At 42.9% G+C, this 17,796-nt stretch overlaps 1 protein-coding gene across 1 annotated transcript in view; it reads left to right on the top strand.

Annotated features, from left to right (window-relative positions):
* The window catches only part of LOC126251894 (serine/threonine-protein kinase 32A), a 620,320-nt gene extending 610,039 nt beyond the window's left edge, over positions 1-10,281 (top strand). Inside the window, exon 10 of the mRNA XM_049952606.1 lies at positions 9,603-10,281. Within this exon, the coding sequence (XP_049808563.1) occupies positions 9,603-10,079 (477 nt within the window). The 3' untranslated portion in view covers positions 10,080-10,281. The remainder of the gene's footprint in view (positions 1-9,602) is intronic.
* The last annotated feature ends 7,515 nt before the right edge of the window (positions 10,282-17,796 follow it).

Here is a 17,796-nt window from a genome sequence, read left to right as displayed (position 1 = left end):
ACAACAAGGTGCGTGCGCATGCGCACACTAATTCCCATCATGCTCCATGCCCATCCGTGCAGCTTGAACGTCCTGATGCAATCCGTTCAGAAATTATGATGGTTTTATTTCATATACTTGTGAAAAATTATCACCCTGTATTTGCTGAATGTATTCCAATCTCTGTCTTACTGTATAGTTTTTACCCTCTAAAGCTCCCTCCAATACCATAGAAGTCATTCCCTGATGTCTTAACAAATGTCCTATCATCCTGTCCCTTCTTCTTGTCAGTGTTTTCCACATATTCTTTTTCTCTCCGATTCTGCGCAGAACCTCCCCATTCCTTACCTTATCAGTCCACCTAATTTTCAGCATCCGCCAGCCTCATCACATCGCAAATGCTTAGATTCTCTTCTGTCCCGGTTTTCCCACATTCCAAGTTTCGCTACCATAAAATGTTGAGCTCAAAAAGTACATTCTCAGATTAAAGTCTATGTTTGATCCTTCTCTCGGCCAGGAATGCCATTTTGCCAGTGCTGTACTGCTTTTGATCCCTTCCTTGCTCAGTTCAAATGGTTCAAATGGCTCTGAGCACTATGCGACTTAACTTCTGAGGTCATCAGTCACCTAGAACTTAGAACTAATTAAACCTAACTAACCTAAAGACATCGCACACATCCATGCCCGAGGCAGGATTCGAACCTGTAGCGGTCGCTCGGCTCCAGACTGTAGCGCGTAGAACCGCACGGCCACTCCGACCGGCTCCTTGCTCAGTCCGCCATTGATTGTTCAAAAGTGTGTGAAATCTTATGGGACTTAACTGCTAAGGTTATCAGTCCCTAAACTTGCATACTACTTAACCTAAATTATCCTAAGGACAGACACACACACCCATGCCCGAAGGAGGACTCGAACCTCCGCCGGGACCAGCCGCACAGGCCATGACTGCAGCGCCGCCACTGATTATTTTGATGCTTATGTAGGAGAATTCCTTAACTTGGTCTACTTCATGATCACCAGTTATGTTATTAAGTGGCCCTCAGTTCTCATTTCTGCTACTTTTCATTACTCTCGAGTTTTACTCTCAATGCATATTCTACATGCATTTGACTGTTCATTCCATTCGACAGGTCATGTAAATCTTCTTCACTTTGACTGAGGATAGCAATGATATCAGCAACTCTTACCATTTATATCGTTTCGCTCTGAATTTTAATCCCACTTTCGAATCGTTCTTCTATGTTCGGCACTGAACATTAGGGACAAAAGTCTGTGTCGTTGTCTTATACCGTTTTTAATTCGAGCACTTCGTTTGAAGTCTTCTAATCTTCACTCTTGGCTCTTGTACATACTTTATATTACCCATCCTTATTATTTCAGGATTTTGAACATATAGCACCATTTCACAGTGTCCAACGCTTTTTCCATATCCTATGAATGTGTCTTAATTTTTCTTCAGTTTTGCGTCCATTATCAACCAAAATGTCAGAAGTGCCTCTCTGGCCCCTTTCCTTTTCCTAAAACGGAATCGATGTCATCTAATAGATTTTCAGTTTTCTTTTTCATTCTTCTGTATATTATTCTTGTCAGGATGCACGATTTGTAAAGCTGATTGCATGATAGTTCTCACATTTGTCGGCTTTTACAATGTTGGTAATTGTGTGGATGATATTTTTCCGAAAGTCAGATGGTGTATCACCAGTTCTCATACATTCTACAAACTAGTGTAAATAGTTTTGTTGCCACTTATGGTTTTAGAAATTGCTTTGGAATCCATCCCTCCTGCCTTATTTGCTTTTGAGTCTTCCAAAGCTCTTCTAAATTCTGATCCTAATACTGGATCCTCTATCTCTTCTTTTTCGACTCCTCTTTTCTGTTCTACCACATCAACGCGCAAGTCCTCCGCCTCGTAGAGGCCCTAAATATACTCTTTCCACCTATCTGCTCTCTCCTCTGCATTTAACAGTGGAATTTCCATTTCACTGTTAATGTAACCGCCCTTACTTTTAATTTCATAGAAGGCTGTCTTGGGTTTTCTGTATACTGAGTCAGTACTTGCAACAATCATTTATCTTTCGATTACTTCGTTTTACCTTCCCTCAGAACCTCACCTTCACCGCTAAAAACGGGACCACCCGGCAATAGGTTTTTTGTAATTTTTTGTATTTATGGTACGTGAAGCTCTGAACTCAAAGACACCCTAAGGTAAAAGAAAATGACGGACCACGATGGAATTATCGTAATCGGATGGCAGTTATTCAACTTGATATTTATTAACAGAGTTGTTGGTTGTTCTCCTGAGGGATATCGAGCAAATTCTGTTCATTTGGCGTTTTAGATCGTCGAAACCCAGAGATAGTTAGAGGGTCTTATCCATAATGCTCCAAAAGTTCGCAGCAGGGAGAGATTCAGGGGCCTTCCTGACCAAGGTAGGATTTGGCAAGCACGAGGACAAGCGGCCCATCTCTCGCTATGAGCGGGCGGGCATTGTCTTACTGAAACGTAAGAGCAACAAAAAGGGACGTAGAATATCGCCGACGTATCGCTGCCCTATAAGGATGCCACGGATGACAACCAAAGAGATCCTGCTTTGAGACCGAATGGCATCCCACACCGCCACTCTTAGTCGTTGGCCCTTATGGCGAGCGACATTGATTGTGGTATCCGATCCGTCAGAGGCGTTCCCAGACATGTCTGTGGCCTAGAATCTCATAACTCAAGTAGAGTTGTCTTCAGCGATGAGTCCCACTTCCATCTGACCCCGATGACCAGCGAAGGGCCCTCCAAGCACCTTTGGATTTTTGACGACCTAACGCGCCAGTTGGACAGAATTTGGCACGAAATCCCTCAGGAGGACGTCCAACAACCCTATCAGTAGATGCTTCCATAAGTGCCAGAGGTGGGCCCAAGCAAGTTTTTGAAGCTCTTTCTCTGGAATAAATAATACAATTTTTCTGAAAACTGGATCCATTTTTTGGTCTGTACACATAAATCACATGTACCGATTTTCGTCTCATTCCGATTATTCCTTCGTGGTGCGTTGTTTGTTTTTTGTCTTGGAGTGTACGTCTTCCCCAAAGCAGTCCGAGGTAACTTTCAAAAATACCTGACAAAATTGATTTGAAGTTTGCCGGCCGTTTTGATTATGGTAAACTAAGAGGGTCCTTTCAACAAGCAGCGTTGTCATACGGTCCAGTGGTCGCTCACGGTCTGCGGGGAGGTACGGTTTCGATTCCTGATACAGTAAACACTTTTAGACACAGGTAAATGTTCTATGAGCGTTTTCGTGAAGCGCAGAATACGCGAGGGCTATCCACAAAGTACATTACGTTTAGGAAATAAAAATAAATAAAGTATTGGAATTTTTTTATTATATACAGATGAAAGCCACACTTAAACACTACTTTTCTACATAATTGCCGTTTAAATTAAGGCACTTATCGTAGCGATGGACGAGCTTGGAAATTCCTTCGTCGTAAAATTCGGCCGCCTGCGCCTTCAACCACGTGGTTACCTCTTCTTGAAGCTGTGCGTCGTCATCAAAACGCTGCATAGCCAACCACTTCTTCAATGCTGGGAATAGGTGGAAGTCGCTCGGTGCCAAGTCGGGACTGTACGGTGGATGAGGAAACAACTCCCACTTAAAAGATTCGAGAACTTCACGAGTGGCATTTGCCGTGTGGGCCCGAGCGTTGTCGTGAATCAGCAAGATCTTTGAGCCCAACTTTCCCCTGCGCTTGTTTTGTATTGCTCTTCTGAGGTTGTGCAGAGTTTGGCAATACCTTTGAGAGTTTATTGTAGTACCTCTTTACAGGAAATCCGCAAAAATCACACGTTTTCTGTCCCAAAAGACAGTCGCCATCACCTTCCTTGCCGACATCGTCTGCATGCATTTCTTGGGTTTTTGGGGGGAATTTGTGTGCCCCCACTGCATTGACTGCAATTTTGTCTCGCAGTTCACATGCTTAAACCATGTTTCGTCACCAGTAACGATGCGATCGAGTAATGAGTCGCCATCTTTCTCGTAAGCGCCCAAAAACCTTAACGCTGCAGCCATTCGCTGATTTTTGTGAACCTCTGTCAAGATTTTTGGTATCCATCTTGCACAAAACTTGTGGTAACCAAGCTTTTCGGTAATGATTTCGTGCAACAAACTTCGTGAAATTTGTGGAAAACTCATAGACAGTTCCGTTATTGTGAAATTACGGTTTTCACGGACTGCGGCATCGACTTTTTCGACAAGTTTGGCAGTCACTATGCTGGGTCTTCCACTTCGCTCTTCGTCGTGAACGTTAGTTCGGCCATTTTTAAATTTTATGACCCATTGTCGCACTCCACCTTCAGTGATTATGTTGTCCCCATACACTTCACAAAGCTGCCGATTGATTTCTATCGTTGTACAGTTTTTTGCAGTCAGAAACCTTATTACAGCACGCACTTCACACTTGGCGGCATTTTCAATTAACGCTGACATTTCAAACTGTCACAGTAACTCAACGGAATACAGCACGAACCTCTCACTAGCACGGCAGGATGCCGACTGAGCGGCAGAATGCCATGACACCAAGATGGCCGCGCTAGCCCCGCCCCTAACGGACACAAACGAAAACTTAATGTACTTTGTGGATAGCCCTCTTACATAAAGCGCACGAGACTCGTAATCGCTAGAGTGAGTCTCATTTCGGTCATAATTTTTTCGTTTTTTTTTTCCATCGAGTTCGAATACCTTCGTCAATTGAATATAAAATTCATCGAATACATAGTAATTAATACATTCAATTGCCATTTTCATGAAAAAACGTGTCTTATTATTTATAATTGTTTATTGCACATAAAAGTCCAGGTTTCATTGCAAAAAAGTTTCATAAATACCCATATTTTATAAATAATATTTAATCAATACTGTACAATTAAAAAATTACAAATTAAATTTTTCTACCTTTTTGTATTTCATGCTTCATGTAAAAGCTCAGAGCACATGCACTTTTCTTTAAAAACTTCATTCTACCAGGATTCTAAATCCCCCCTCCCCAAATGCTTCAAGTGAGCACTCTAGCACATAGCCACTTCGCATGCAGAAAGACCACTCCCTCAGTTTAAGCTACTAATAATGGCGGGAAACCTACGAAGCTGCTTCTCTCGTGTATTTTTGTGAGTTGCGTCGAACTGATTTGGGGGATGTGTACTTGCGTTCTGAGCTTGATTTATCATAAATATAATAAGTTACCAAAATTCGTGTTCCCCTTGTAAGTACTGGTGTTATCGAACTGACGTCATGTTGACGTTCCTTCCATTCCCATTGTTTGTGAGACCATTATCCCAGAGTGCAATCAGAAATTTGGTAGCACCTCCTCTTCCCCCGACTATCATCTACATTAGAGCCTAACTAAACTTTAGAACGAAAAAGAATTTTCCCCGAACGCTTGTATTTTTACGACGACCAAAGATACATAAATTTAATGTTTGTAAGTGTTTTACTAAACCATAAACGAATTAGACAGTGAGACAATTGGCACACCTTACTTCTATCATTTTTTGTGGAATGATACAGCAAATCTCAGTGCATCGTGAGAAGTATACACAACTCCTTGTCAGAAAAGAAAACTGTCTACATCGAGAGTAGTGACATGTTTCCGCTGCACCCCTAGAGTCACTTGCTGCACCCAAACCCTGCATCCCCGTTTAAAGACAACCGTTTAAAAAGTCGTGCGCTATACTTGGGGCTACTGTTTGTGAATCTTGTGACTGCCACACTCCTTGGTTCTGAACTGAGAAATCGGAAGACTTCAGGCTGCCATTGCGTTTTATCCTGTCACTGGAACTAATACTTTTAATAGTAATACAATGTAGACACTACAACAGTGTAGTAGCCATTACATAGAGGGTCATTGCGCAAGTCATAGCAACTATGGTATATTTAGCGATAATGCGACGACATGAGGATCTCACGATGCGCATTGAACCGGTACGACAGTGTATATCTGAATGCCTCCGGTACAGGAGGTCACGGTAAAGTTGAAATGAGTCACACTCATCGACGTGTTGCTGCTAGGACATCCACCCTATCTGCAAAACGCCTCCCACGGAGTGGTCTCCTTAGTTGTGGAATGAGGTCCAAGTCGCGTGGACTGAGGTCTGGTGAGTAGATTGGATGGTAGTTGGGCGGGGTGGGGTGGGGTGGGGTGGGGTGAGGGGGGGGGAGAAGGGTGGAGGATCCATCCTGTAGCACGGTCAACCTCATACTAAATGTTTCAGGCGCTCTTACCGAGCCGTATTCGAATACGATCGGTTGATTTCGGTAATGTCTGCAGCGGGCTTTCAAATGTACAGTATTTACTGTGAAATGAGTGAGTCGCACGATATACCATGGTTGCCGTGACTTACGGAAAGACCCTCGTCGTTACTGTTGTGTTATGCCGTCAGTTAGTTCGTTTGTGTGTATAAAGGGCTTTCCGTAAGAGCGTGCAAAAATTTAACAGGGCATAGAAAATTCTCCACTGACCAAATTTAAGTAGGGAAGCTGGGCTCGAAGAAGTCAGCTTAAGGAGATATGGAATAAAATCTGTCTACCGGTTTGTCTAGCATTACTGTTTTGCAGCTGATTTGCAGCTGATATGCAACTAGAACGTGTACAAGTATAAACGAACTGTGCTATTTATTTACATGTACATTGTTTTATTTCCTGCAAGGAAACAAGGAGGACGAGCCTGATTACCAGGAAGCCATGTTGCAGGTTTTGTTTACTTTACTTGTCCGTAAGGTGTTTCTGATGTATCATATTTACATTGTCCCGTGACACAACGTGATATGAATCAACGACAGACTCATTCATTCCTCAATGTTATTCAGAGACGTACAGTACAATACGATGGAGCAGTACCGGTACAGTATCTCCTCGTCGCTGGATTGGAAGGGAAGATCCTGTTCCAATGCCTGCGAGGTCATCTGATCTGAATCCCCTGCATTATTTCCTGTGGGAATATCTAAAGTCACTTGTGTATGAGATCGCAATGGATACGGAGATGGAATTAGTTGCCAGAATTGTAGCTGCCTATCATGTGCTTCGAAGCACCAGGGATATTTATCAGGGTGCGTCAGAACGTTGTTCGCCGATGTCATGCTAGCAATGAAGTTGATGGCCGTCAGTTTCAGCACATTTTGTAAGATACAGTAGAAATGGTACTTTCATTGTGTCAATGATGGTATTTGCTATTAACTGATGTAAAGAGAAAAGTACACAGTAGTGTAATTTTATTCCTATTATCTCCCTACGCTGGCTTCTCCGACCCAGGTTCCGTACCTCAGATTTTTCAGTGACGCATCCTCTACGTCCTGTTAATTTGTGCACGCTCTTACGGAAATACCCTGTATGTGATGTATATGCTTCAGTGTTACTGTCAAAAATGCCTGGTACAGAGACTGCGTATAGTGGGTGGGATAGGTTATCCAAAACTTGCATTTTTTCATTTATTAGCTCATGCTTTATTTAAGGCATTATCATTTATGTGTGCGGGTTCAATAATTCATAATTTAAAGGATTCTCAGGATATTCGTTTTATAGGCTCAATTGTTAATTTTATACCTTTAACTTCAGTTTGTTTTAATGTTTCTAGTTTGTCTTTGTGTGGTATACCTTTTTTAGCGGGGTTTTATTCAAAGGATTGGATTCTTGAAACGGTTTGTTTAATATGGATTAATTGTTTAATTTTTTTTCTTTATTTTTTTTCTCCTGGATTGATAACTATAAATTGGTGAGGTTGTATGGGTTCTCTTTCTTTAATGGTTGGTCATGGTTTATGTTCTTCTGGATTAATTTGTTTATCTAATATTTATGAACGTTTAGGTAGACGAAGATTATTAATTAACAAGGGTATAATTAATTTGATACCAAGAATGGCTACTTAGTAAGGAACATGTTGTTTATATGTTTATTTGATAAGCTGTAACCTCCTCCACATTGTGTCACATGTTAAGGTTAGTATTTGAAAAAAAATGTGATTGTTGGTAAATTATCCACCTGGCACTGCAATCTTGCAAAGTAGTGGTAATAATAATAACTTCGAAAAATATTTCAATTTGTTTACCGAAACAGTATCAAAACCTTTAATGTTTATCCCTCAGAAAATTTCATTTTACCTCTTGAAAGTATCTAACCTAAATTGTTTCCTTTTTTATTGTGATTGTATCATTGATGAGGTTGTTCTAAATTAATTATTCAACAAATCTGCGTCTGACTGCGTCTGTGAACTTGTTTCTTGCACTCCTCCATTTTGCCAGAAATGCAACATGTATTTGAGTCAGCTATCAACTTTAAGAGAATACTGCCGTTTGTGTAATGGCATTAAGATGGTACTGGGAAATTAACTTTTGGCCCTGATGTTTACTTAATGAAATTATATCTTGACTTGAATAATGCTAGTTGCGCATTGGCATAAAATTAGTTATTTGAGTTAACTTTGCTTTGATAACGTTAGTTCGACCAAAATCTATTTCAAACCATGAATTGCACATATATATTGCATAGAGGCCTCATTTTCTTTACATTCTTTCATTGGTGGGTAACTTTACTTTACTACTCATTTTCATATTCATTACAAGCAAAGGATGTGAATTATGATTCAGGCTGTTAGATTTAAACACAATGTTGATCTCAGTATATATATTGTTAAAATTTTAAGTCATACACAAAACCCACCATTTCAAACATTTTTGTAGCATGAATCACTCTTACAAAATTTTTACAAAACGCTTACTGTGTCAAACCTTGGACATACAAATCCTAACTCTGAACATTATCTAACAAAAACCAATATGAAATGATTATACAGGATGGTCAGAAAATGTGTGAAATGCTTGTATGGATGTTACAGGGCAGGTTGTACTGAGACATAAATGCTAAGCAAAAAACTCGATACGTTGCGCCATTTCCGGGTTATTTAGCATTGAAATTAGCCAATCAGATCGTCGCGAGCGTAAATTCAAGTTTCAGCTAACGAGACAAAGCACTCGTTGGGCGACGCCTCCCCTAGCAGGCCGCTTCAGTGTGAGTGCGCGACGCCCTGATTGGCTAAATACTACGCTAAACAACTCGGAAACGGAACAAGGTATCGAATTTTTTTCTTAACATTTATGTCTCTGTACAACCTGCCCTGTAACATCCCTCCAAGCATTGCACACATTTTCTGATCACCCTGTATATCTTCTCTCATTTATGTGCTAAAATTTTTTGGGGTAACTGCACAGCGAGGGCGACTCGTACCTAAAAGCTGTCTGCACATGTCTGCTTCCTCCGGGCACCTACCTGCGACTCCTCGGTTTTTTGTTTTTTTGTTTTTTTCGTTCCCGGATCTCTTAACCAGCAGAGATCCTCCTACTCAAAGATATTATACTCATTCCACCTTGCGGTTGGCAACTACCGACTTTATTTTCTGGAGCTACCCTGATAAGACCTTAGCACATACCTTTCACTCTCATCAGATAATTACCCCCACATTGGAACCACTGTTCTAATGTGAACACTTCACCATTGGACGGTAACGTCTCCTGTCGTTCTGTCCCATTCCGCTGGTGTTTATTCGGCCTTTACAGGACTAAAACGATAGGTACCCCACGGTCCGTTTCAGGTTGACTGCGACCTGCCAGCGGAGAATCAGCTGAGTCACGTCCCGGAGTTCAGAGTGTACAACCGCGAGAGAGTGCTGGCGATGGAGCAGAAGGAGAAGGCGTGGGAGGAGGAGCTGGCGGCGGCCATGGCGGCGTCGGAGGCGGTCTCCGCCGTGGTGCCCGCCACCGCCCTGTCGCCCCACAGCGCCTCCTGCCCGCGGCTCGACAGCACTGGCGCCCCCGGCTCCGTCAACAACAGCAGCAGCAACGGCAACGGCAACAACAACAGCAGCAGCAGCAACAGCAGTGCGGCGCAGCACGGAGAGCAGCCGCGCGCGCGCTCCGGGTTGTTGCACCGTCACCAGGGGGTCAGCTTCGACGCCGCCATGAACCACCTACACGACGCCAAGGCGCCGCACCCGGCGCAGCAGGGCGGCAAGGGAGACCGCGGCAGCGACGTGCTGCGGCCCGCGACCACCACGCCCGTCTGCCAGTGACCGCGCCTCGCGCTCGGCCTGAGCTACGAATCTTCCGTCTGAGTCTCCACGTCTTCCCGTGTGGGTGAGCGTCGCCGCGGTTCCCACAGTGGTGCCGGAGTAAGCTGACGTATTGTGCGGTGCGTGCTGCAGGACCGAGGACACTGATTCTAAATCTCAGTAACGAGAGGCGTTCTAAAATGGAAGACTGAAAACGAATTCACTTTTGACACTCGAACAACATGTATATACATGTGAATGAAAATAAATGTTTCATCTTTATTTTTAGAACAGCATTTTATTCGGGATAAAGCTCAAACACGTGGATTGTGGGGAAACCGCAACAGAAGAGAATCTAAGCACTTGAGTGTGGCGCTACAGAAGAATGTCGAAGATTCGGTGGACCGATAAGGTAAGGAATGACGAGGTTCCGCACAGATTTCGCGAGGGAAGGAATATATGACACTGACAAGAGGAGGGAACAGGATGAAAGGATGTCAGTAAAGACACAATGGAATGACTTCCAATGTACTAAAGGGGGCTATAGAGGCTAAAAGCTGAAGAGGAAGAAAGAGATTTGAGCACATCCAGCAAATAATTGAGTATGTAAACAAAAGTGATTTCTGGCGTTTCCCAATGTAGTGTTACAGCCCTTTGCTATTCCTTATCTGTTTAAACGGTTTGGGAGACTATATGAGCAGCCGTCTTCGGTGTTTGCAGATGACGCTGTCGTTTATCGACTAATAAAGTCATCACAAGATCGAAATAAATTGCAAAACGATTTATAAAAGATATCTGAATGGTGCGACATACGTCACTTGACCCTAAATAACTAAAAGTGTGAGGTCATCCAAATGAGTGCTAAAAGGAACTCGTTAAACTTCGGTTACAAGATAAATCAGTCTAATCTAAAAGCCGTAAATTCAACTAAATACCTAGGTATCACAATTACGAGCAACTTAAATTGAAACGAACATATAGAAAAATGTTGTTGGAAAGGCTAACCAAAGACTGCGTTTTATTGGCAGGACAATGACAAGCCGGCCGAAGTGGCCGCGCGTTCTGGCGCTGCAGTCTGGAGCCGCGAGACCGCTACGGTCGCAGGTTCCATTCCTGCCTCGGGCATGGATGTGTGTGATGTCCTTAGGTTCGTTAGGTTTAACTAGTTCTAAGTTCTAGGGGACTAATGACCTCAGCAGTTGAGTCCCATAGTGCTCAGAGCCATTTGAACCATTTGACAATGACAAAATGTAACAGACCTACTAAGGAAAATGCCTATACTACGCTTGCCCCTCATCTTTTAGAATACTGCTGCGCGGTGTGGGATCCTTACCAGATATGACTGACGGGGTACATCGAAAAAATTCAAAGAAAGGCAGCACGTTTTGTATTATTGCGAAATATGGGAGAGAGTGTCACAGAAATGATACAGGATTTGGGTTGGACATCATTAAAAGAAATGCGTTTTACGTTGCGACGGAATCTGCTCACAAAATTCCAATCACCAACTTTCTACTCCGAATGCAAAAAATATCTTTTGACACCGACCTACATAGCGAGGAACGATCACCACGATAAAATAAAGGAAGTCAGAGCTCGTACGGAGAGATATAGGTGTTCATTCTTTGCGCGCGCTATACGAGATTGGAATAATAGAGAATTGTGCAGGCGGTTGGATGAACCCTCTGTCAGGCGCTTAAATGTGATTTGCAGAGTATCCATGTAGATGTAGATGTAGATGAAGATGTAAGTTGGAACGGTTCTGAGATGAAACGATTGGCACAAGAGAAGAATTTGCAGCGGGATGCCTCAAATTAGTCAGAGAGTAATGATAAAAATAAATAAATAAAAAAATAATAATAAAAGAACTCTGATCACGCCATCGCGTTGTTGTTCTTTCCAGAGTTCTTAATTTATGAAACTTCATAATTAATACTCTAAGAGCCACTCCACCTTCATTCTACAGCTATTCCCGAACTTTCGTTATCATTTTGGTTGACTTTAACGTAACATCGGCAGCGACGTCACTAACATGGGAACTCGTGGTTTTGAACGCACAGAACCACACTAAATTTGTGCTTAGAATATAATCGTGCATCCAAAAAGCAGTCGTATGAACCATTAGCATGGAAAAGTGTTTGTCTCATCGCAAGTCACATTTCAGGGTATAAAACAGGAACTTTGGTAAAGCAAAGAAACAAAATATCGCTATAACAAAACCAAATACACCTATGTGATGACTTATTGCTTTATTTCCCTCTGATTAAAGTAAGTACGCCATCTGAACAACAAACTCAGTCTACTGATGTGATAATGCTGCACAGCTGTTCTGTCTCCGAAATATAGCTGTGGTATTTCCATGAATTAGTCAAAGAAACGTGAAAGAGAAGAACGTGCACTTCATGCAGTTCTTCACACTGAACATCATTCTTGCACTCAAGGAGTCCAATCTCAAACTAATTATATTTTCAAAATCCGATATTGCTATGACATCGTCGTAACCTGTCTTTCACTAAGCCAGCTGTAAATAGGCTTCTTCTTCAGTGTATAAAATTGTTTGTTACAGCGTGTTACAGCGTGTGAAACCCAGCTTGCGCTATTCGTCCACGAGCCTCAGAGGGCCATAGACACGGGTTCCCAGGTAGATGCCGTGTTTCTTGACTTCCGCAAGGCGTTCGATACAGTTCTCCACAGTCGTTTGATGAACAAAGTAAGAGCATATGGACTATCAGACCAATTGTGTGATTGGATTGAAGAGTTCCTAGATAACAGAACGCAGCATGTCATTCTCAATGGAGAGAAGTCTTCCTAAGTAAGAGTGATTTCAGGTGTGCCGCAGGGGAGTGTCGTAGGACCGTTGCTATTCACAATATACATAAATGACATTGTGGATGACATCGGAAGTTCACTGAGGCTTTTTGCGGATGATGCTGTGGTATATCGAGAGCTTGTAACAATGGAAAATTGTACTGAAATGCAGGAGGATCTGCAGCGAATTGGCGCATGGTGCAGGGAATGGCAATTGAATCTCAATGTAGACAAGTGTAATGTGCTGCGAATACATAGAAAGAAAGATCCCATACCATTTAGCTACAATATAGCAGGTCAGCAACTGGAAGCAGTTAATTCCATAAATTATCTGGGAGTACGCATTAGGAGTGATTTAAAATGGAATGATCATACAGAGCTGATTGTCGGTAAAGCAGATGCCAGACTGAGATTCATTGGAAGAATCCTAAGGAAATGTAATCCGAAGACAAAGGAAGTAGGTTACAATACGCTTGTTCCCTCCCTGCTTGAATACTGCTCAGCAGTGTGGGATCCTTACCAGATAGGGTTGATAGAAAAGGTAGACAAGATCCAACGGAGAGCAGCGCGCTTCGTTACAGGATCATTTAGAAATCGCGAAAGCGTTACGGAGATGATAGATAAACTCCAGTGGAAGACTCTGCAAGAGAGTCGCTGAGTAGCTCGGTACGGGCTTTTGTTGAAGCATCGAGAACATACCTTCACCGAGGAATCAAGCAGTATATTGCTCTCTCCTATGTATATCTCGCGAAGAGACCATGAGGATAAAATCAGAGAGATTAGAGCCCACACAGAGGCATACCGACAATCTTTCTTTCCACGAACAATACGAGACTGGAATAGAAGAGAGAACCGATAGAGATACTCAAGGTACCCTCTGCCACACACCGTCAGGTGGCTTGCTGAGTATCGATGTAGATGTAGATGTAGAGTGATGTCTGATGATGACTGACGACCGTGTGACTTGTGGTTTTCCGTCTTGTAGTCTTACAAAATCAGCTGTTCGTCTCACGTAGAGCTTATATTGTTAAAGCAGTACACATTCAGAAGTTGGGAATACTTTTTGTCTTCGGTGTATTTTTTGTCCTGTTATTTCGACATTTTGTTTCTTCGCAATACCAAATTTCCACTGTTAGAACTCGAATAGGTGAACAATTAAATGTCTCTCGTGATAAGGAGTGCAGTTTCGCATGCAAGTGGCTGTTACTACAGATTTTTGGATGAGACATTTCTATCCTACGCAGATTTTCGTGCCGTTCTTCGTCAATGGAACGTTAATACTTAATCATCATTCACGTCGATCTTTTACAGACAATAAATATAATAACAAAATAAAATTCCAGAGAAAAAAATGTTAATGATTGACAATGCGTTAACCGTCATTGTTTTATTAAAATTCCTCTACAGAACAGATGGTTTATATCACAACAGACGACTTAGGACGGGTGGTAGGGACAGAGCATCGAGTAACATACTGAGTGCACTATCCGAAAATTACCTCGAGCAATTAAACAGAGAACCGACTCGTGGAAATAACATCTTGGACCTACTGATAACAAACAGACCCGAACTTTTCGGCTCTGTAAGCGCAGAACAGGGAATCAGTGATCATAAGGCCGTTGCAGTATCCCTGAATATGGAAGTAAATAGGAACATAAAAAAGGGGGGAAGGTTTATCTGTTTTGCAAGAGTAATAGAAGGCAGATTTCAGACTACCTAGCACATCAAACGGAAATTTGTGTTCCGACACTGACAATGTTGAGTGTTTATGGAAGAAGTTCAAGGCAATCATAAAATGCGTTTTAGACAGGTACGTGTCGAGTAAAACTGCGAGGGACGGGAAAAACCCACCGTGGTTCAACAATAAACTTGGGAAACTACTGCGAAAGCAAAGAGAGCTTCACTGCAAGTTTTAAACGCAGCCAAAACCTCTCAGACAAACAGAAGCTAAACGATGTCAAAGTTAGCGTAAGGAGGGCTATGCGCGAAGCGTTCAGTGAATTCGAAAGTAAAATTCTATGTACCGACTTGACAGAAAATCCTAGGAAGTTCTGGTCTTACGTTAAATCAGTAAGCGGCTTGAAACAGCATATCCAGACACTCAGGGATAATGATGGCATTGAAACAGAGAATGACACGCGTAAAGCTGAAATACTAAACACCTTTCTCCTAAGCTGTTTTACGGAGGAAGACCGCACTGCAGTTCCTTCTCTAAATCCTCGCACAAACGAAAAAATGGCTGACATCGATATAAGTGTCCAAGGAATAGAAAAGCAACTGAAATCACTCAACAGAGGAAAGTCCACTGGACCTGACGGGATACCAATTCGATTCTACACAGAGTACGCGAAAGAACTTGCGCCCCTTCTAACAGCCGTGTACCGCAAGTTTCTAGAGGAACGGAAGGTTCCAAATGATTGGAAAAGAGCACCGGTAGTCCCAGTCTTCAAGAAGGCTCGTCGAGCAGTTGCGTAAAACTATATACCTATATCTCTGACATCGATCTGTTGCAGAATTTTAGAACATGTTTTTTGCTCGCGTATCTTGTCATCCTACCTCCATGAACCATGGACCTTGCCGTTGGTGGGGAGGCTTGCGTGCCTCAGCGATACAGATGGCCGTACCGTAGGTGCAACCACAACGGAGGGGTATCTGTTGAGAGGCCAGACAAACGTGTGGTTCCTGAAGAGGGGCAGCAGCCTTTTCAGTAGTTGCAGGGGCAACAGTCTATATGATTTACTGATCTGGCCTTGTAACACTAACCAAAACGACCTTGCTGTGCTGGTACTGCGAACGGCTGATAGCAAGGAGAAACTACAGCCGTAATTTTTCCCGAGGGCATGCAACTTTATTGTATGGTTAAATGACGATGACGTCCTCTTGGGTAAAATACTCCGGAGGTAAAATAGTCCCCCCTTCTACGGATCGGAGCGTGGAACGTCAGATCCCTTAATCGGGCAGGTAGGTTAGAAAATTTAAAAATGGAAATCGATAGGTTAAAGTTAGTTATAGTGGGAATTAGTGAAGTTCGGTGGCAGGAGGAACAAGACTTTTGGTCAGGTGAATACAGGATTATAAATACAAAATCAAATAGGGGTAATGCAGGAGTAGGTTCAATAATGAATTAAAAATAGGAGTGCGGGTAAGCTACTACAAACAGCATAGTGGACGCATTATTGTGGCCAAGATAGACACAAAGCTCATGGCTACTACAGTAGTACAAGTTTATATGCCAACTAGCTCTGCAGATGACGAAGAAATTGATGAAATGTATGATGAGATAAAAGAAATTATTCAGGTAGTGAAGGGAGACGAAAATTTAATAGTCATGGGTGACCGGAATTCGAGAGTAGGAAAAGGGAGAGAAGGAAACATAGTGGGTGAATATGGATTGGGGGTAAGAAATGAAAGAGGAAGCCGCCTGGTAGAATTTTGCACAGAGCATAACTTAATCATAGCTAACACTTGGTTCAAGAATCATAAAAGAAGGTTGTATACATGGAAGAATCCTGGAGATACTAGAAGGTATCAGATAGATTATACAGGGTTTTACAAGAAGGTACGTTTTAACTTTCAGGAAACATTCCTCACACACAAAGAAAGAAAACATGTTATGTGGACATGTGTCCGGAAACGCTTACTTTCCATGTTAGAGCTCATTTTATTACTTCTCTTCAAAGCACATTAATCATGGAATGGAAACACACAGCAACAGAGGGTACCAGCGTGACTTCAAACACTTTGTTACGGGAAATGTTCAAAATGTCCTCCGTTAGCGAGGATACATGCATCCACTCTCCGTCGCATGGAATCCCTGATGCGCTGATGCAGCCCTGGAGAATGGCGTATTGTATCATAGCCGTCCAGCTTTCAAATGCCCCCATAAATGAAAGTCAAGAGGGTTGAGGTCAGGAGAGCGTGGAGGCCATGGAATTGGTCCGCCTCTACCAATCCATCGGTCACCGAATCTGTTGTTGAGAAGCGTACGAACTCTTCGACTGAAATGTGCAGGAGCTCCATCGTGCATGAACCACATGTGTCGTACTTGTAAAGGCACATGTTCTAGCAGCACAGGTAGAGTATCCCGTATGAAATCATGATAGCCGGCCAGTGTGGCCGTGCGGTCTAGGCGCTTCAGTCTGGAACCGCGTGACCGCTCCGGTCGCAGGTTCGAATCCTGCCTCGGGCATGGATGTGTGTGATGTCCTTAGGTTAGTTAGGTTTAAGTAGTTCTAAGTTCTGGGTGACTGATGACCTTAGATGTTAAGTCCCATAGTGCTCAGAGCCATTTTTTTGAAATCATGATAACGTGCTCCATTGAGCGTAGGTGGAAGAACATGTGGCCCAATGAAGACAACACCAACAATGCCTGCCCAAACGTTCACAGAAAATCTGTGTTGATGACGTGATTGCACAATTGCGTGCGGATTCTCGTCAGCCCACACATGTTGATTGTGAAAATTTACAATTTGATCACTTTGGAATGAGGCCTCATACGTAAAGAGAACATTTGCACTGAAATGAGGATTGACACATTGTTGGATGAACCATTCGCAGAAGTGTACCCGTGCAGGTCAATCAGCTGCTGATAGTGCCTGCACACGCTGTACATGGTACGGAAACAACTGGTTCTTCCGTAGCACTCTCCATACAGTGACGTGGTCAACGTTACCTTGCACAGCAGCAACTTCTCTGACGCTGATATTAGGGTTATCGTCAACTGCACGAAGAATTGCCTCGTCAATTGCAGGTGTCCTCGTCGTTCTAGGTCTTCCCCAGTTGCGAGTCATAGGCTGGTATGTTCCGTGCTCCCTAAGACGCCGATCAATTGAACGTCTTCCTGTCGGGACAACTTCGTTCTGTAAATCTGTGTCGATACAAACGTACCGCCGGCCGAAGTGGCCGTGCGGTTAAAGGCGCTGCAGTCTGG

This window comes from Schistocerca nitens, chromosome 4, assembly GCF_023898315.1.
Source record: "Schistocerca nitens isolate TAMUIC-IGC-003100 chromosome 4, iqSchNite1.1, whole genome shotgun sequence".
Lineage (NCBI taxonomy): Eukaryota > Metazoa > Arthropoda > Insecta > Orthoptera > Acrididae > Schistocerca > Schistocerca nitens.
This window is presented reverse-complemented; position numbering and strand designations above follow the sequence as displayed.